Below are 21,829 nucleotides of genomic sequence, written 5' to 3' on the forward strand. Positions count from 1 at the left end.
GTATTTAACTGAGAATGAGATAGTGCTTGACTGAGGAACAGTTTTATTTTCTTCTGTGAGTCATTGAGTTGGTTGCCAAACAAGCCAAACTGACCCAGGGGGAGCTCATTTTAAAAAGTCAAACTAGGCTTTTTTTTTTTTTGTTTTTGAGATGGAGTTTCGCTCTTGTCGCCCAGGCTGGAGTGCAATGGCGCGATCTCGGCTGACTGCAACCTCCGCCTCCTGGATTCAAGCGATTCTCCTGCCTCAGCCTCCCAAGTAGCTGCGATTACAGGCGCCTGCCACCATGCCCAGCTAATTTTTTTATTTTTAGTTGAGACAGGGTTTCAGATCTTGAACTCCTGACCTCAGATGATCCACCTGCCTCAGCCTCCCAAAGTGCTGGGATTACAGGCATGAGCCATTGTGCCTGGCCTTTTTTTTTTTTTTTTTTTTAGAGACTGTGCTAAATATATTAACGTGTTATGTAAAGGACCTGATGTTTAGTGTGAATACTAACGTGATTTGACATGCTTGTATAGTTTATGTAATCAAAGTATTGCTTTTGAATTAAAAAAAAGTCCTGAAACTCAATAGACAGTTGTTTGAAATGAAACAACTTAATTATTTTACAATTATATGTAATATGTTAATACATTTTAATATATGTTAATAAATTGTAATATCTTATAATTAAATTATAAATAATGTGAAATGAGACAACTTAATTAAATATAGCTAATAACTCTTTCTTACTCAAGTCACCATAAGAAATATACTTGATTTTAGGCCAGGCATGGTGGCTCACGCCTGTAATCCCAGCACTTTGGAGGCTGAAGTGGGCGGATCACCTGAGGTCAGGAGTTCAAGACCAGCTTGGCCAACATGGCAAAACCCTGTCTCTACTGCAAATATAAAAATTAGCAGGGCATGGTGGCACACACCTGTCAGCTACTTGGGAGGCTGAAGCAAGAGAATCGCTTGAACCCAGGAGGTGGAGGTTGCAGTGAGTTGAGTTCACACCATTGCCCTTCAGTCTGGGTGACTGAGTGAAACTCTGTCTCAAAAAAAAAAAAAAAATGTGTATACATATATATATATTCACACACACACACACACACACACACACACACACACTCAGTCTCCCTAGTAGCTGGGATTACAGGTGCCTGCCACCATGCCCACCTAATTTTTTGTATTTTTAGTAGAGATGGAGATTTCACTATGTTGGCCAGGCTGGTCTCAAACTCCTGATCTCAGGCAGTCCACCTGCCTCAGCCTCCCAAAGTGCTGGGATTACAGGTGTGAGCCACCACGCCCAGCTAAAATTTAAACGTTTAACATTTAGACTGGACTATTCTTAGGTAAGTAAAATATTTTAGTTTTTAATATACTTGGGGGGGAAAAACTCTATAGATTACCTGTGATACAAATAGATGATCTAAAGATAGCAACTTAAAATTTTTTTTTCCCTGAAAGCATATTAGCCATTTCAGAGGTTAATTTTGCATTTTCGTTTCGCTTCTTCATTTCTGTAGAGATCATTGGAGTAATAATAGTACAAAATATTTTTCCCCTTTTGCAAGCTTTTAATTATGCTTGTGTTATGCAGTGTATTTGTCAGTATACACCTAAATGAGATAAGGAACAGTAGAATGGACAACTACAAAGAGTTGGGTTGGGACAGAATGTGATCCAGTAATCATTGTGGTGGATTTGATGGTGATTTGCTACCCCAGTGATATAGATTACATTTTGCGATTAGCAAAATTTTTGATCAAGTGGGGATAAGGTGAGAGTCAAATGAAGTATTTGTGCTCATATGAGGGACCAGTATGAATACTTTTGTCTAACTTTCTAAAATTAGTAACTCTTCCCACTAGCTTAGAGAGTATTTTTTCTATTTTTTTTGGAACTGAATTCAAAGCCTGGCATGTCAAAGGCACTGAATTAAATTTTTTTTTTAACTGAATAGATTTTTGAAAAATAACAAACACTAAACTATATTTTAGAATATTTAGATTTTCTTTTAAAGATGGCTTAACCTTTAAACCTATACAATTTGCACATAAACTGTTACTATAACTCATCAAATAAGAGAAAGAGCATTTTGGAAGTTAAGAGCCTTTACTGCAGAAATGTAGGGTGGTATTTCAAACTGCTATTGAAATATTATGTATTTGAGGAGTCCTTTCCTCAAACATTTTCTTATCTAGAATTATATTTCTGAGACAAATAAGATAACTGAGTATTGGGTTCAAATGTATCTCATTTATAGTTTTTTTGTACACAGTAATTATACTAGTTGGATATTTGTTAGCTTACTAAAATGAAGTGTGCAAGAAGAAAGTGTGAAACATTTTTTTTTTTAATAATAGAAGCATTTTCTGAATTATTTCATTATTTTAGATTTGTGACCCAAAAAGGCACATTGATTGGAGATAGTGCCCATTGCAATTATTCGGTTGATACCACATTGGGATTTTGAATGATGGAGACCAACACAGACCTGCTTAGATAGGATAAGGGTTTGTTTAGTGCCTTTCTCGGCTTTTATAAAATGACTTTTATAATAACTTCAGAGTAATCAAGTTTTTGGAGCTCATTCTGTTAATAACAGGATATGTGGCCCCTCCCTATCCCTGACATTTTTTTTTTTTTTTTTGAAATCTCTAGAGTGGCTTTGCAAATAGTGCCCCCTGTGGTTTAGGAAATAAGAGTCTATATTTATTTTTATTATTAAAAAATAGAATTGTTAGCATATAATTTTTAAAAGTTAGAAATTTATCCTTTTTGTTTGAGAAATGGGAAAAAACTTAGAAACTTTAAAGAAGAAAAACAAAAAAGAGATCGCCATGTTTTCACAGTAGGCCTGGATCATCATAGTCAGCCAGTAGTTTTCTCATAGCTGTGCATATGTTATCATTTATGCCACTGGAAAACCAAAGAAGTAATCAAGAATTGGGCTAATGTTTTTTTTTGATACGGAGTTTTGCTCTTATAGCTCAGGCTGGAGTGCAATGGCGCAATCTTGGCTCACTGCAACCTCTGCCTCCTGGGTTCAAGCGATTCTCATGCCTCAGCCTCCGCAGTAGCTGGAATTACAGGCATGTGCCACCATGGCTGGCTAATTTTTGTATTTTTTGTGAAGACGTGGTTTCACCGTGTTGGTCAGGCTGATCTCGAACTCCTTACCTCAGGTGATCTGCCTGTCTCGGCCTCCCAAAGTGCTGGGATTACAGGCATGAGCCACTGCACCTGGCAAATTGGGCTAATTTTAATCCCTTTAGAATTCTGGGAGTGGTAAGTGATTGTGGAGCCAGAACTCTGTTCCTAGTAAAGGGGTAGAACTTGTTTGAGAATAGCTTTGGTAATAACTTGAATCTGTATTTTGTTCACATATAGAATTTTATTCTACTAGCGTTCATATTACATAAAATAAGGATGTTATTAGACTATAGAAAGCAAAAGAATATATAAACAGTGCATCTTGTTTTAAGATGTGGTTTGCTTCAATCACTAACTCATTATATTAGGCAGAAAGAGGAATGAATAGGAAAGATATAAAATTAGTTCGAGTCCGTTTGATTTCATGACTTCTAGACTTAAGAGTGGATCACAGAACTATATAATGTAAAGACTAGATAGAGGCCCCCCCAGAGCAGGAGTTCATCTTGTAGTCTTCAAATCTAGAATGTGGTGGATGCCTAATAAAGGTTTGGATAACAGTGAAGTCTAAGTGGCCCTATAAAGTTACCAGTGATTCTTGAAGAGGGAAACAGGTTTAGTTTTAAAACAAAGCAACATTTCGTTTTTATTTGTGATACTGAATTTATTTTGACATTTCAAATGGCATTAAAAGTACATGTTTTGCATTTTTTATGGGAACAAGGAATTAAAAAGCTTACAAAACTTACTAAAAGTTTGGGTAACATAGTTTGACCCTGTCTTTACAGAAGATAAAAACAATTAGCTGGACTTGGTGGGGCATGCTTGTAAGTCCCAACTACTTGTGGGGCTGAGATGGGAGTATTGCTTGAGTTGGGGAGGTTGAGACTGCAGTGAGCTGTGATGGCACCACTGCACTCCAAGCTTGGGCAACAGAGCAAGACTCTGTTTTTTCTAAAAACAAAAAACAAGAAACAAAAAAACAAACAAAAAAAAACCCTTAATACAGATTATTTAAGACTTTTATGCTTTTTATATTCTATGTTAATTTTTTTGTGTAGTTATGAAAGCAATATAGGCCCATTGTAGTAAATACTAAAATAGTACAAAGAGGAAAACACAATTTCCTCATAATTGTACCATGTGATAACTGCCTCTGAAATTTATTCACTTGCATATGTAATTGTAACTGTGCGAAAGCATCTCTAGAGTGCATAAGTATTAATAAAGGAGTGGTAGGCCTGGTGCTGTGGCTAATGCCTGTAATCCCAGTGCTTTGGGAGGCCAAGGCAGACAGATGATTTGAAGTCAGGAGTTCGAGACCAGCCTGGCCAACATGGTGAAACCCCATGTCTACTAAAAATTAAAAAAAAAAATTAGCTGGGCATGGTGACACACACCTGTAATTAGAGCTACTTGGGAGGCTGAGGCAGGATAATTGCTTGAACCCAGGCGTTGGAGATTGCGATGAGCAGAGACTGTGCCACTGCACTCCAGCCTGGGCAACAGAGTGAGACTCTGTCTCAAAAAAAGAAAAAGAAAAAGAAAAACAAAAGGAGTAGTTACTGAAATAATACTTTTGGACTAATTTTAAGACAGTTCATTTAGAGCAGTGTTTTCAAACTGCAATTTGTCATTCATGTAGCCATCTCAAGTAGCGTTCCATAAGGGGAGATTTAAGCACTACAGAAAATGAATTGAGTGCTGGTTTTGTCATTTCTCCCAATGATGAAACTGGTACAGCATTCTAAATGTACTGGAGGGAAGGTAATTCATTACATACAAAGGATGCCTTGGGCATTTTAAATTCTCCTGGGAAACTCAACTGAAAACCGCCAGGAGGGTCATGAAATCAATTTAGTGGGTCACCAGCATTAAAAAACATAAAAACCTGAAGTAGAATAAAATGGAAAATAGAGGATTGCACATAGTAAGATTAATCAATCTCTATTTTGATATTGCTAGTTTACATTATTTGAAGGCCAGAATAATCCAGGACTGTAAATTGTCAAACATATATGCTAAAATGAGATAGAAAAGTAAAGCCTTAGAATTATACAGATTAAAATGTTTGGTAACAAATATTTCAGTGGAAAATAGTGTATGACACTGAGATTTCCATGTAGTTGCAGTATTAAATTATTGGGCATCATAGACCTTCAGTATAAAATGTTACGGGATTAACAGGATTTTTATCAGTGTATTTCTCTTCCTTCAAGTTGTAAAGGGGATGTTATACTACCAACTTTGCATGGCTTTGTTTCCATAATGAACTCAAAATAATAGTTGCAAAAGTGTTATAAGAACTTGAGCCTTTGCATTTTCTGTGAGCATTTTTAAGTATCTCAAACCTAAAATTGGCTTTGTGAGGTAGGTGGTATGATTTTTCAGCCTGTGGAAATAGCAGCCATTGCTGTGACTCCTGACGATCTGTTTTTGATCAGTTTAGTGCAGGTGCTTAGATCACACTGTCCCAGTTTTGCATTAATTTGATCAATTCTATTGGTTATGGTGAAATGAGGCCTGAGACTAAGCCTTAAAACTAAGTAGCTATTTGCTACCTTGTAACACTATTCTGTCTCAGTTGTTGAAACACTCATTCACAACAGGTTGGAAGTATTAAGGAAACCCGATACTGTCCTAAGGGATTCTGTTTCTTTTTTCTTTTCTTTTTTTTTTTTAGACGGAGTCTCGCTCTGTCACCCAGGGTGGAGTGCAGTGGCCGGATCTCAGCTCACTGCAAGCTCCGCCTCCCGGGTTTATGCCATTCTCCTGCCTCAGCCTCCCAAGTAGCTGGGACTACAGGCGCCCGCCACCTTGCCCAGCTAGTTTTTTCACATTTTTTAGTAGAGACCGGGTTTCACCGTGTTAGCCAGGATGGTCTCGATCTCCTGACCTCGTGATCCGCCCGTCTCGGCCTCCCAAAGTGCTGGGATTACAGGCTTGAGCCACTGCGCCTGGCCTGGGATTCTGTTTCTTTCAGTAAGAGTTGTTGGCAGCTATCTGGTAGGGTGTCTTTATACTTCTGAAATCATTTATTGACCACTTGAATGTCTTAGTATTGTATACAGCAAAAAGACCCTGATGAGGTATATTCACTTCCTGTGTATCCAGTCATGTGTTTAGTAAGGTTGCTAATGATTTATTTTGGGTCAGAACAAAGTAATGTGCATTTCATATGCATTATATTTTATTTCTTGTGTGAATATGCCATTAGGGAGATAGACTGTTAAATTTACCAATCTATACTACTGCTTCTGTCTTATGAACACAAATTTAAAAATTAATCTTTATCACTTACAGCACTGTAAAAATTCTGTTTTTAGAAATAATTTTCACTTTTTTTTTTTGAGATGGTCTCACTCTGTCTCCCAGGCGGGAGTTCAGTGGCGCCATCTCGGCTCATGGCAACCTTGACAACTTCCACAACCTCCACCTCCTGGGTTCAAGTCATACTCTTGTCCCAGCGCCCCCAGTAGCTGGGACTACAGGCATGCATCACCACACCCGGCTATTTTTGTATTTATTTTTATTTTTTAGATAGTCTTGCTATGTTGCCCAGGCTGGAGTGCAGTGGCGTGATCTCGGCTCACTACATCCTCCACTTCCTGGGTTCAAGCGATTCTTCTGCCTCAGCCTCCTAAGTAGCTGGGATTACAGGCATACGCCACCATGCCCGGCTTATTTTATTGTATTTTATTTTATTTACTTTTTTTTTTTTTTTTTGAGACAGAGTCTTGCTCTGTCACCCAGGCTGGAGTGCAGTGGTGTGATCTCGGCTCACTGCAAGCTCCGCCTCCTGGGTTCACGCCATTCTCCTGCCTCAGCCTCCCCAGCAGCTGGGACTACAGGCGCACGCCACCACGCCTGGCTAATTTTTTTGTATGTTTAGTAGAGACGGGGTTTCGCCGTGTTAGCCAGTATGGTCTCGATCTCCTGACCTCATGATCTGCCCGCCTCGGCCTCCCAAAGTGCTGAGATTACAGGTGTGAGCCACCGCGCCCAGCCTTTATGCCCGGCTAATTTTATATTTTTAGTAGAGACGGGGTTTCACCATGTTGGCCAGGCTGGTCTCAAACTTCTGACCTCAGGTGGTCCTCCCACCTCAGCCTCTCAAAAATATATGGGCCGGAAGGCTTAATTCTGATTTTTGTTGGAATTTTGGAACTCCCACTAGTGTTTTGAGGCATTATCTTGATTTTTTTAGTTCATTAGTGTTTGTCATTAGGACTGAATTAAAGATCAAAATATTAATCTGATGCTGTAATTAAAAATTAGAGTGCCACCTAAAAGCAAGATTTATTATTGAAAATAAGTTCCAGCTTAGGCAACATGGTGCAACCCCTGTCTCTACAAAAATAAGTAAAAAAAATTAGCCGGGCTTGGTGGCACGTGACAATAGTCCTGACTACCTGGGAGGCTGAGGCGTGAGGATCCCTTGAGCCCAGGAGTTGGAGGATGCAGTGAGCTATAATTATACCACTGTACCTCAGAGCAAGACCCTGTCTCAAGGGGGGAAAAAAAAAGTCTAGGAATTTTAAACCGTTTTTTATTGGGTACAAATTTGAATATTTGTACCTGAATAATGCTGAGTGGGTGGAATTGCTTTTGTATTTAGAAAGTAGTGACAAGGAGTTTTTTGTAAATTAAATCAAGCTCTCTAAATTATTTTTCGTTGTGAGACTAATTAGCATTGTATCACTAAAATACAGTGGTTCTTCATTAGGAAATCTGATTATCAAAGGATCGTGTATACAGAATAACCATAGAAAGGTGCAGAAATTTAGAGAAACTTTCATGAAATGTTTCCTAGTTTTTACTTATATTAATTATTTTACTGTATATTTTGGAATTGTTTAAATTGTGCATTTGTAGACATTATTTGGAGTTTTATGACCTAAGAGAAATAACCTTGGGAATGAAATTAATGTGTCTGAGATTTTGCTTATGCGTTTGAAATGAGGATGCTGTCTGTTCATTTTGGGGTAAATAATGATGGGGAAAGTGGGTGATAAGAGCATTTTGAAATATTAAGGCTCTAACTTAAGCTGCTAAATGATCCACTTCTTTGGCAAGTAATGTGTATTTTATTTTAATATTTAAATGCACACAAAAATAAATGATCCCCATGTTGAAAGGTAAGATACCAGGCAGTAGATACTCATAATTTGGTATCTAATTTTTATTCCTGATTAGTAGCATTACTGCTGAGCCATTTCATTATATTGTTCTTTTTTTGAAAACCTAATTTGTATGTTGACACAAATGCAGAATAGATGAGAAAATCTGGCATGCCTCTGAATGTTTTGTTGTATCATAAACATTGTGCTTTTCTTAATTGTTTTTAACATACAGTTAGGATAATTTGTTATAAATGTGTTTATGGCTTACCACAGCATATTAGGTAAAATTAGCCTGCAACATTTTATCATGGTTAGTGTTGTGCATTTCCCCATCATTTGTATTGTTTAATTTATATCTTTGATAAAATGCAGCTTAGAAACTGTTGGGCTTCCTTGGTGCTTTGTGGAGTAGAAGGATATCAAATGTGAAAGAGACCAAGAGTTTTGTGGTAGCAGAATAACCTTGTAATAGGCTACCTTGGGAATTAATGAGCTGCACTGTCATTCAGAATTCATTCAACAAGTATCTATTGAGTCCCTACTACATGCTAGGCATATAGTGCTAGGTATTAAAAATACAAAGGTAAGGCTGGTTCTTGACCTCAAGCTGCTGTTTAAGCAGAGGTTGCATAGCCACTTAACAGGGATTTTAAATAGGGAATTCAGACATTGGCTAGGGGACTATGCTAGGTGATTTTTAATATTCCTTAGAAGCTCTAGTCTGACTCTTACTGGGTTGGTCAAGACTAGGAAATAAAGAATAGGAACTAAGAGGGATGACTGTTTAAAAATAAAGGAATGTGCTAGTAACTATTTAAGGTGGCACCTGAAGTTTAGAGACACAGAAATAAATAGATGCTAGGTTTGGCTCATGAGTAAAGATAAAACTTACTCTTAAAAATCAAACTATAGTGTTTTGAAAGGAACTTAATGATCAAAATTGAGTCAGATTTCAAGTCAAGGTCTTTGAACAAATTTAGAATTTGCTTGATATGCTGAAGATTTGCGATTCCAGTATTCATTATAGGAAAAACTTTTAAATATGCAAATCAATTTTAGTAATTTTATATATTTTTTCTTTTTCTTTTTTTGAGACAAGGTCCCGCACTGTTGCCTAGGCTGCAGTGCAGTGGCAGGATCATAGCTCACTGCAACTCACACCCGCCAGCTTCAACTGATTCTCCTACCTCAGTCCCCTGAGTAGCTGAGACTACAGGCATGCGTCACCACACCTGGCCAATTAAAAACAAATTTTTTTGTGTGGAGATGCGGTCTCTCTATGTTGTCCAGGCTGGTTTCGAACTCCTGGACTCAAGCAATCCTTGTGCATTGGCCTCCTAAAATTCCGGGTCTATAGGTGTGACCCACTGGGTAGGGCCAATTTTAGTAGTTTTAATTTTACAAATCTGGAAACAATTGATTTCTTGGGCAGTACATCTAGAATTGTTTCAGGTATAACACTTATTTAAAGAGGAGCTTTTTTTGTTTTCTAACAAATGATGTCTAGAAAAGAAATTCTAATTTAATTCAAGCTGATTTTTTTTTTTTTTTTTGAGATGGAGTTTCATTCTGTCGACCAGGCTGGAGTGCAGTGGTGAGATATCGGCTCACTGCAAGCTCCGCCTCCTGGGTTCACGCCGTTTTCTTGCCTTCCTGCCTCCGCCTTCCGAGTAGCTGGGACTATAGGTGCCCACCACCAGACCGGCTGATTTTTTGTGTTTTTAGTAGAGACAGGGTTTCACCGTGTTAGCCAGGATGGTCTCGATCTCCTGACCTCATGATCTGCTCGTCTCGGCCTCCCAAAGTGCTGGGATTACAGGCGTGAGCACTGCGCCCGGCCAGCATTGTGTGTTTTTCAAAAAGCTGTTTTCATGAATTGTAAAATGCCTGAAAAAGTTTTGAATCTAAGTGGTATATAGAACATAATTTAGCTATGTCATGTTGACTCGAGACTTTTTTTTTTCCTTTTTTTTTTTTTTTTTTTTAACAAGACAGGGTCTGGCTCTGTCACGCAGGCTGAAGTGCATGGTGCAATCTCAGCTCACTGCAAACTCTGTCTCCTGGCCTCAGGTGATTCTCCTGCCTTAGCCTCCCAAGTAGCTGGGACTACAGGCACATACCACCTTGCCTGGCTAATTTTTGTATTATTATTAGAGATGGGGTTTCGCCATGTCGTCCAGGCCAGTCTCACACACCTGAGCTCAAGCAATCTGCCTGCTTTGGCCTCCCAAAGTGCTAGGTAATATCACAGATGTGAGCCATTGCGCCTGGCCAACTCAAGATTCTTAAACATTAATTATCATACTTTGTTGAATTGCGGTAGGGGACAATTGAGATATATTAAATTATTTGCCCCACTCTATGCTAAAGCCTTTACTCAGATTATCTTGCTTTTTGAAGCAGTTTTTGTGTTTGCATCTTGTAATTTTCTTCTCTCCTTGGGCTGTTAACTGTCACTTAGCATCTATCATTTAGTATTTCTGTTGCCTGAAGTCAGTTCTCTTTCTAATTTACTGTTATAACTAAGCTATAGGCTGAGAAACTATATAAATAAGTGATTGGTTTATTTTATAAATAGGCAGTTGGATGTGCCCAGATTCTGAATATTAGTTCAAAATGTGAGGTTTTGTTTTTTCTTTTTTCCTTTTTTTGAGATGGAGTTGCTCTTTGTTGCCCAGGCTGGAGTGCATTGGGGCGATCTCAGCTCACTGCAACCTCTGCTTCTCGGTTCAGTTGATTCTCCTGTCCTCCCAAAGTGCTGGGATTATAGGCATGAGCCACTGTGCCTGGGCCTTTTTTTTTTTTTTAATTCCACATTTACATATTGTGTAGAGATCCTCACTGAATATTCAGCTCTTAAATCCTTTAAAAATATTAGTTTTTTTCCCTATAATTTTGAGATCTTTAGTTAGTCTTTCAAATTCATTGCTCAATAATTCTTTTTTTTTTGAGACAGAGTCTTGTTCTGTCGCCCAGGCTGGAGTGCAGTGGCGCGATCTCAGCTCACTGCAAGCTCCGCCTCCTGGGTTCACGCCATTCTCCTGCCTTAGCCTCTGGAGTAGCTGGGACTACAGGCGCCCACCACCATGCCCGGCTAATTTTTTGTATTTTTTTTTTTTTAGTAGACACGGGGTTTCACCGTGTTAGCCAGGATGGTCTCGATCTCCTGACCTCGTGATCTGCCCGCCTCAGCCTCCCGAAGTGCTGGGATTACAGGCATGAGCCACCGCATGTGGCCTGCTCAGTAATTCTTAACAAAAATAAAGATCTTCCACATACATATTTTTGTCTTTTTTTTTTTTTTTTGAGATAGAGCCTTGCTCTGTCACCGAAGCTGGAGTACAATGGCGCCATCTTGGCTCACTGCAACCTCCACCTCCCGGGTTCAAGCGATTTTCCTGTCTCAGCCTCCTGAGTAGCTGGGACTACAGGTGCATGCCACCACACCTGGCTAATTTTTGTATTTTTAGTAGAGATAGGATTTCACTATATTGGCCAGGCTGGTCTTGAACTCCTGGCCTCGTGATCCGCCTGCATCAGCTTCCTAAAGTTCAAAGTGCTGGGATTACAGGCGTGAGCCACTGTGCCCGGCCTATTTTTGTCTTTTAATTGGCCCTAAATCATCTCCTGACTGATCATATTTTAAGATATATGTTCTAAGAGCTGTTTCCTTTCTGTTTTTAGCCTGTTGAGGGCAGTGGGTTACTTGTCAGGTCTCTCTCAGGTTTCTTCATTCTCATTGGTTTCCTCCATTAGTAGGATCTCAGTAATCGAACCAGAGTTTGGACAGTTTAGAGTTGATTTTGTTTTAATCATTACTGCTTAACATCCAGAGATCTGTTTCCAGTCCTTTAGTTTCTTGGTTCCAAACTGGAATATTGGGACATCAGGCAAAACAACTTTCCTACTTTCCTAATTTGTTGCTGTTTAATGACTTTCCATTGTGTGTGGTTTTATTCATTACTGAATGAAGTTGTCATTCCCCACAGAGTAGGAATTGGGAATTGGACCCTCTTTTTTTTTTTTTTTGAAACAGAGTCTTGCTCTGTCACCCAGGCTGGAGTGCAGTGGCGCGAACTCAGCTCACTGCAACCTCTGCTTCCTGGATTCAAGTGATTCTCCTGTCTCAGCCACTCAAGTAGCTGGGATTACAGGCACTTGCCACCATGTCCGGCTAATTTTTGTAGAAATGGCATTTCTCCATGTTGTCCAGGCTGGTCTCGAACTCCTGACTTTAGGTGATCCTCCCCCCTCAGCCTCCCAAAGTGCTGGGTTGCAGAGGTGAGCCGCCGCACTCAGCCGGAATTGGAGCCTCTTTTTTTTCTATCTTGAGATGGGGTCTGGCTCTGTTGCCCAGGCTGGAGTGCGGTGGTGCAATCTTGGCTCACTGCAACCTCCGCCTCCTGGGTTCAAGTGATTCTCCTGCCTCAGCTTCCCAAATAACTGGGATTACAAGTGTGCGCCACTACATCCAGCTAATTTTTGTATTTTTAGTAGAAACTGGGTTTCGCTATGTTGGCCAAGCTGGTCTTGAGCTCCTGACCTCAGGTGATCCCTCCTGGGCCTCCCAAAATGCTGGGATTACAGGCATGAGCCACCGTGCCCAGCCATGGAGCCTATTAAAGGCCGGGTTTAGAGAAATATCCTGCTCTCATTTTTGTCTTATTCCTTGGTTAACTCATTCCTAATCTCATTCTCCCTCACTTTCCTGGTTTTGTCTGTTAACTTCCTATTTTTGTTGCTCTCCTTAACCATGCTACCTTTCAGCTCTCCTTTTCTTCTTTCCCCTTTCCCTCACCAGTGAGTCTTGCCTCCTCTTTTAAGTATCCTTTTCCTCCAAGAGCAAGGTAATTTCGTATAATAGGAAATATGTGGGGGATGAAGGGAGGACAAAGTGTAAATAAAGAAAACCAAAATAAGGGAGAAGTTCGTAACCACAGGTCGTTTATTCTTTTTTTCCCTTCAATTTCTTTTTTTGTTTTCCTTTGTTTTTTTCAGACAATACTTGCTCTGTAGCACAGGCTGGAGTGCAGTGGCATTATCTTGGCTTACTGCAACCTCCATCTCCTGTGTTCAAGTGATTCTCCTGTCTCAGCCTCCTGAGTAGCTGGCATTATAGGCATGTGCCACCATGCCCGGCCAATTTTTTGTATTTTTATTTATTTATTTATTTATTTATTTATTTATTTATTTTATTTTATTTTTTTGAGACGGAGTCTTGCTCTGTCGCCCAGGCTGGAGTGCAGTGTCCGGATCTCAGCTCACTGCAAGCTCCGCCTCCCGGGTTCACGCCATTCTCCTGCCTCAGCCTCCCGAGTAGCTGGGACTACAGGCGCCCGTACCTCGCCCGGCTAGTTTTTTTGTATTTTTTAGTAGAGACGGGGTTTCACCGTGTTAGCCAGGATGGTCTCGATCTCCTGACCTTGTGATCCGCCCGTCTCGGCCTCCCAAAGTGCTGGGATTACAGGCTTGAGCCACCGCGCCCGGCCGTATTTATATTTTATTTTATTTATTTTTTGAGATGGGGTCTCACTGTGTCGCCCAGGCTGGAGTGCAGCAGTGCAATCTTGGCTCGCTGCAGCCTCCGCTTCCTGGATTCAAACAGTTTTCCCACCTCAGCCTCCCGAGTAGCTGGGATTACAGGGGCTGCACCACCACACCCAGTTAAGTTTTGCATTTTTAGTAGAGACAGGGTTTTGCCATGTTGGCCAGGCTGGTCTCGAACTCCTGACCTCAGGTGATCCACCCACCTCAGCCTCCCACAGTGCTGGGATTACAGGTGTGAGCCACCGAACCCGGCCTCTCTTCAATTTCTGCACCTCAGTTGTTTTCTCACCTGTAAAATGGTAATGATACCTACTTAAGGGGGGATATTTGGTAGAATTAAGAATGATGTATAAAGTTCTCAGCAGGTAGATGTTCATTAAGTTGCCAGTTACCTTTCTCCTTATTTTTCTTTATTTTTAGTTATAGTTCATCCTTAAGCATTAAAAAATGCTTTTTATATTTATTAGGAAATATGGTTTCATGACAAGTGTTAGCAAACAATGTGGTTTTGGATTTAATTTGGCAAAGTATTGCTGTAGAATGGTATCTATAGCTAATACGCTAACAAATACCGTAGGGCTGGGGTATAATCTAGCTGACTGTAGCACAGGAATAAGAATCAGAATTTTCAGCCAGGCACGGTGGCTCAAGCCTGTAATCCCAGCACTTTGGGAGGCCGAGACGGGTGGATCACGAGGTCAGGAAATCGAGACCATCCTGGCTAACATGGTGAAACCCCGTCTCTACTAAAAAATACAAAAAACTAGCTGGGCGAGGTGGCGGGCACCTGTAGTCCCAGCTACTTGGGAGGCTGAGGCAGGAGAATGGCGTGAACCCGAAGGAGGAGATTGCAGTGAGCTGAGATCCGGCCACTGCACTCCAGCCTGGGTGACAGAACAAGACTCCGTCTCACAAAAAAAAAAAAAAAAAAAAAAAAAAAAAAAACTCAGAATTTTCCAGTGCTGTACCTTTACAGAGTTCTGTTATTTAAAATGGATTTCCAACTGGGCTCAGTGGCTAATGCCTGTAATCCCAGCACTTTGAGAGGCTAAGGAGTGGGGATCACCGAGGTCAGGAGTTTGAGACCAGTCTGGCCAACATGGCGAAACCCCATCTCTACTAAGAATACAAAAATTAGCTGGGCATGGTGGTGGGCACCTGTAATCCCAGCTACTCAGGAGACTGACGCAGAGAATCACTTGAACCCGAGAGGTGGAGGTTGCAGTGAGCTGAGATCTCGCCACTGCTCTCCAGCATGGGTGACAAAACGAGACTCTGTCTCAAAAACAAAACAAAATAAATAAAGAAAATAGATTTCATAAGTATGAAATTTGTATGAATCATTTCTGGCACTCCACATTAACATGTGTCCTGAAACTGTTCTTGTGATGGGATAGTTTATGTGGGTGTCTCTGAGTTTCAGATGATCAATCAGGCTTCTTCAAGGGAAGACTGCCTTATTGGAAGATGACCCTTGAGACAGGGTCTCACTCTGTTGCCCAGGATAGAGTGAAGTGGTGCAATAACGGTTCACTGCAAGCCTCAACTTCCTGGGCTCAAGGGGTTCTCCCACCTCAGCCTCCCAAGTAGCTGGGACCACAGGTGTATACCACCGCACCTGGCTAATTTTTTTTCTTTTTTTTTTTAAGAGACTGGATCTTCCTGTGTTGCCCAGGCTGACTCCAGGGCTCATGGGATTTTCCCCACTCTGCCTCCCAAAGTGCCGGGAATACAGGTGTGAACCACTGTGCCTGGCATGATGACTCCTAAATAATGTTACTTGTCTTTACTCAGTGGCCCAGTCAGGTTGACACATAAAATGACCTTCACAGGTTAAACTTCAATAAATGTTTCGCTTCCATGTTTTTCTGCAGACAGATGCACCATCAGGAATGGAATTACAGTCATGGTATCCTGTTATAAAGCAGGAAGGTGACCATGTTTCTCAGACACATTCATTTTTACACCCCAGGTAAGTTGGTATTTATTTGTTTGTTCGTTCATTCATTTCATTCAGCAACTGTATACCACGCACTATTCTAGGACATGGGAATTAATTAATTAATTAATTTATTTATTTATTTTGAGATGGAGTCTTGTTCTGTTACCCAGGCTGGAGTGCAATGGCGCAATCTCGGCTCACTGCAACCTCCGCCTCCTGGGATCAAGCGATTCTCCTGCCTCAGCCTCCCGGGTAGCCGGGACTATAGGCTCACACCACCATGCCCAACTAATTTTTGTATTTTTAGTATAGACGGGGTTTCACAATGTTGGCCAGGCTGGTCTCGACCTCCTGACCTCAGGTGATCTGCCTACCTCAGCCTGCCAAAGTGCTGGGATTATAGGCATGAGCCACTGCGCCTGACCAGGAATTTATTTCTTTATTTGCAGGCTTTCTTGTTAATCATAGATTATCTTTGAAAATTCCAAATTATTTTTAAATAAGTCCGTTGGTATTTAATGTATTTTTTGGTTTCATTTATCATTATAGGGAAATTGTAGACGAATTGTGTTTAGTCACTCTTACTAGAAAAAATTCAAAGAAAGAATCTAAAATGAAATTAATTATAAATTGCACTGAATATTTTAAATAACCTTTACTATGTATTTCTATGTGTTTTCTAGAAATAGGTCATTTTCTTTTTGCCCTCAAGTAAAAAATGAAAGTTCTTTAATTTCTTACTTTTCTTCAAGAGGTAAACCAACTCTTCAAGAGTTTGGTGTACAACTTTGATTTTTTTTGAGACAGAGTCTCACTGTGTCACCCAGACTGGAGTGCAGTGGCAGGATCTTGGTCCACTGCAACCTCCGCCTCCCAGGTTCAAGCAATTCTTCTGCCATGGCATCCTGTAGCTGAGCCTGAGCGCCAGCTGCCACTTCCAGCTAATTTTTTTGTATTTTTAGTACAGACGGGGTTTCACCATGTTGACCAGGCTGGTTTTGAACTCCTGACCTCAAGTAATCTGTTGCCCTTGGCCTCCCAAAGTACTGCTAGGATTATAGGCGTGAGCCACCGTGCCCAGCTGCGACTTCAACTTTTTTTTTTTTTTTTTGAGACGGGGTCTTGCTCTGTTGCCCAGGCTGGAGTGCAATGGTGCGATCTCAGCTCACTGCAACCTCCGCCTCCCGGATTCAAGCGATTCTCCTGCTTCAGCCTCCTGAGTACCTGGGATTACAGGCACCCGCCACTACACCCAGCTAATTTTTGTATTTTTAGTACAGACGAGGTTTCACCATGTGGGCCAGGCTGGTCTTGAACGCCTGACCTCAAGTGATCCACCTGTGTCAGCCTCCCAAAGTGCTGGGATTACAAGCATGAGCCCCTGCACCTGGCCTGCAACTTTGATATTTTAAAAAGAAATTCTTTTGAAACTTAGAGCTTTCTTAATAACCACACTTCTCAAAATCAGAGTTTTACTTTTTCAGTAAACGTGCACCCTAGATTTTAAGTTTTTCTTGTTGAGTCCTAGATTTTTATCTACTAGTGTAAATCTGTATTCCCTCCAAGCATGGTGACAAAGAGACCGAGTCTTATTTACGTTTGTACAATCACTACTTTACCTGTTGTATTTGCAGTAAGTCTTTTGAGCACTATTAAACCTGTCGGTTTTCTTGTCCTGTCAGAAAACTGAGATTTTGGCTCAAAAATGTATGTTATTAACAAAGGGGAACAATATAGATGTCATGTACAAAGAAAATGAAATATAAGAGGAGATTGTCTGGAGTTCAGGGGATGGAGTGTCAAGTCTTAAATGGTTGCATCTTTTTGCTAAGTGTTACTCAGAATATATAGTTACAAATATGTAGCTGAAATCTGTTCCACGAGCGTCTCAGATGTGTCTACTGGGCAATTTTATGTGAGTTTTGATCAAAATTGGTAATCTCTTCCATCTTAGTTTTGCATAATATATTATTGACATTTTCTCAAATGAATAGAAAGTAGTGAAGCATTTTAAGAAGATTGCTCAGTGGGGTTTGATATAAGAACTGCCCAGTAGCTGGGTGGCATTCAGAGTGCATATTCTGTCTCTGAGGTATATAAGAAGAGCCCTGGGAGCTCCTCATTGAGCCTCTTGTGAATCAGTCCATAACCTTGCAGTCTGCAACTGAAGCAGCCTCACCAAAGCAAAGAGCCAAGATTCCCTGTTTAGAAGGGTGGTGGGCAAGATAAAGTCCTCCAAAGTAGTTATAGATGATTCTCTTTCTGGAGTAAAACTTACCTGCTCAGAGTTGTTACACAGATGTATAAAGTGCTTAATGCTTATAGTTCTGGGGTGGTTCTGAGGGAAGGAGAAGGGCCTGTGATTTTCTTTCTGAGTATCTTTTTAGTGCTTATAAATTACTTGCCAAGAAGAAAAAAAAAACCCACGAAATTATTTGCAAGCTGGTTATGGTTGCTTATGCCTGTAATACTAGTGCTTTGGGAGTTAGAGATGGGAGGGTATCACTTGAGCCCAGGAGTTCAAGGCCAACTTGGCAGCCTAGGAAGACACCATCTCTAAAAAAAAAATGGGGATGTGTCTTCCCAGCTACCTGGGATGCTAAGGCAGGAAGATTGCTTGAGCCCAGGAGTTAGAGGTTACAGTGAGCCATGATCACACCACTACACTCCAGCCTGGGTTACTTGCAGACTAACAAAAAATCCCTTATAATTTTGTTTGTAATGCCTAAAGTGCTGATTTTTTTCCTGAGAATTCTTCACTGTGACCTTTATTTTCTGAGTTGTAATATTGTCTGTTTTGGTTAAAAAAAAAGTTTAACCACAGAAATGCATGTTACATATTTGATTTTTACTTAATCGTAATATGTAATATATGTCTTGTTTTGCTTTTACTTGTTTTCAGCTACTACTTATACATGTGTGATAAAGTGGTTGCCCCAAATGTGTCGCTTACTTCTGCTGTATCCCAGTCTAAAGAGCTCACAAAGACAGAGTCAAGTAAGTCCATATCAAGACAGTCAGAGAAGGCTCACAGTAGTTGTAAACTTCAAAAAACAGTGTCTTATCCAGATGTCTCACTTGAGGAACAGGAGAAAATGGATTTAAAAACAAGTAGAGAATTATGTAGCCGTTTAGGTAAGTATTCAGAGATTATCTTTCTAAAATTAAATATCTAATGAACACATTTATTCAGCATTTTCAAACAGACTTTTTGTTTAAGCTAAATTTTCAGATAATTAGAGCTTTTACCTTTAAAAATGCTACCCTTCAAAACTCTGGGTGATTTATTTTAATCTCAGTTGCTATACTTTTCTAGCGTGGTGATAGCTCAGGAGACTGAGATAGATACAGATAGGCCACCTGGCCTCAGACTGCAAGTTATTTTGATCTGAATTTTTTTCCTTTCCTACCTTTTATTTGCTGTCAGTCTTCAGGAGATCCTTGTTTTTCTTTCCTTTTTTTTTTCTTTTTTTGTGACAGAGTCTTTCTCTGTTGCCTAGGCTGGAGTGCAGTGGCGAGATCATAGCTCACTGCAGGCTCAACCTTTTGGCTCAAGTGATCCTCCCACCTCAGCCTCCCTAGTAGCTGGGACCAGAGGCACACACTGCTGTGCCTGGCTAATTTAATTTAATTTAATTTAATTTTTTTTTGTAGAGATGGGTCTTGCTATGTTGCTCAAGCTGGTCTTGAACTCCTGGGCTCAAGTGATCCTTCTGCCTTGGCCTCTCAAAGTGTTGGGATTACAGGTGTGAGCCACCACACCCAGCCTTTATTTTTCTTTCTAATTTGCCATGAACTGAGACAGCATTTAACTAATACTAAGAAGTACATGCAAGTAAGAGTAGTTAGGTATAGAACTCAGGGAAACTTAGTTATGGAATAAAGCAAGGATTGAAAGCTCTAGGGGGCTGGGCGCGGTGGCTCAAGCCTGTAATCCCAGCACTTTGGGAGGCCGAGATGGGCGGATCACGAGGTCAGGAGATCGAGAGACGATCCCGGCTAACACGGTGAAACCCCGTCTCTACTAAAAAATACAAAAAAATAGCCGGGCGAGGTGGCGGGCGCCTGTAGTCCCAGCTACTCGGGAGGCTGAGGCAGGAGAATGGCGTAAACCCGGGAGGCGGAGCTTGCAGTGAGCTGAGATCCGGCCACTGCACTCCAGCCTGGGTGACAGAGCAAGACTCCGTCTCAAAAAAAAAAAAAAGAAAGCTCTAGGGGCCAGGCATATGGCATAAATGTGGAATATTGGCTGGTCGTTTAAAAGAAAAAAATAGCTGGCTACTTATCATGCCTTTTAAAATACTGTGGATTAAATGAGACATGTCCGCAGATATTGCCTGTGTTACCATCCATATAGCAGCGCAGCTTTGCTTAGTGATTAGGCAGTGTAACAGTTACTTTAGCTGCCTTGGAACAGTTGGAGGGTCCTCTATTTATTTAATTTTTTATAGAGAATTGAGATTTTTGGGGGTTTTCTTTTTTTTTTTTTTTCCTTGAGACAAGAGTTTCATTCTTGTCGCCCAGGCTGGAGTGCAATGGGATGATTTCGGCTCACTGCAACTTCTGCCTCCTGGGTTCAAGCTGTTCTCCTGCCTCAGCTCTCCGAGTAGCTGGGATTACAGGCGTGCATCACCACGCCTGGATAATTGTTTTGTTTTATTAGTAGAGACAGGGTTTTCGCCATATTTGTCAGGCTGGTCTTGAACTCCTGACCTTAGGTGATCCACCCGCCTCGGCCCATGATATTTTCATCACTCCCAAGAATTAACCCTGTAATCCATTAGGAGTCACACCCTGATTCTCCCTTTCTTGAAGCCTCTGGCAACCACTAATCTATTGTCTTATCTTTATGGATTTGCTTATTCTGGACATTTCATTATAAAAGGAATTGTACAACATGTGGCTTTTCATGTCTGACCGAAAAGCTTATGCTTCTTTCATTAAGGATAATGTTTTCATAGTCCATGTTGTTGTATGTACCAGGACTTCTTTTCATGGCCTGATAAGATTCGATTATGTGGATATACCACATTTTGTTTATCCCTTCATCAGTTGGTGGACATTTGCAGTGGCTCTACTTTTTCGAAATTATGAATAATCCTGCTGTAAACACTTGTGTAGCAGTTTAAGTGTGGGACTGTATTTTCAGGTTTTTCTGGTATATGTTTAGGAGTGAAATTGCTAGGTCATGTGGTGATTACGTTTAACGTTTTGAGGGACTGCCAGACTTTTCTAAAACAGTTGTAACATTTTACATTCCTGTGGTAGCTTGGGAGTTTCAACTTTTGCATATTTTTGTCAACGCTTGTTATTGTCTTTTGAATATAGCCATCCTAGTGAAGTGGTATATCATGGTTGTAATTTGCAGTTTCTCAGTGAATGATGATATTGAGTATCTTTTCATGTTTTTCTTGGACATTGCATATCTTTGGGAAAATGTCTATTCAGATGTTTTGGCTGTTTTAAAACTAGATTGTCTTTTTACTATTGAGTTGTAAGAGTTCTTTATATATTCTGGATACTAGATCCTTATCAAATATTTGATTTACCATGCTGTTTTCTTTTTACTTTCTTATTAGTGTTCTTTTGTGTGTGTGTGTTTTTTTTTTTTTTTTCCCTGAGACAAAGTCTGGCTGTATCACCCAGCTCTGCTCACTGCAGCCTCTACCTCCTGGGCTCAATCCATCCTTTCACCTCAGCCTCCCAAATAGCTGGGACTACAGGGATGTACCACCATGCTCACCTAATTTTTGTATTTTTGGTGGAGTTGGAGTTTTGCCATTTTGAGGCTGGTCTCAAACTCGTGAGCTCAAGAGAACCACCTGCCTCAGCCTCCCAAAGTGTTGAGATTACAGGGTGTGAGCCACTGTGCTTGGCTGTGTTAGCGTTCTTTGAAGCACAAAAGTTTTACATTTTTATTATATCCAATTTATCTATTTTTTTCTTGTTTTAGGTATCATATCTAAGACTATTGCCTAATCCCAATTCGAAGGAATTTATATTTATTTATTTTTGAGACTGACTCTCACTCTGTTGCCCAGGCTGGAGTACAGTGGTGCGATCTCAGCTC

General features: G+C 40.5%; 1 protein-coding gene across 4 annotated transcripts in view; it reads left to right on the plus strand.

Annotated features, from left to right (window-relative positions):
• SKIL (SKI like proto-oncogene) overlaps nt 1-21,829 on the plus strand; it is a 37,768-nt gene that overhangs the window by 8,607 nt on the left and 7,332 nt on the right. For 3 of the 4 annotated variants that reach the window (XM_065540167.1, XM_065540170.1, XM_065540168.1), the window contains exons 3-4: nt 15,696-15,789; nt 18,662-18,894. In XM_065540167.1, the coding sequence (XP_065396239.1) occupies nt 15,696-15,789; nt 18,662-18,894 (327 nt within the window). The remainder of the gene's footprint in view (nt 1-15,695; nt 15,790-18,661; nt 18,895-21,829) is intronic. The other variant, XM_065540171.1, reaches the window with a different exon arrangement.

The sequence above is a fragment of the Macaca fascicularis genome, chromosome 2 (assembly GCF_037993035.2).
Source record: "Macaca fascicularis isolate 582-1 chromosome 2, T2T-MFA8v1.1".
Taxonomy (NCBI): domain Eukaryota; kingdom Metazoa; phylum Chordata; class Mammalia; order Primates; family Cercopithecidae; genus Macaca; species Macaca fascicularis.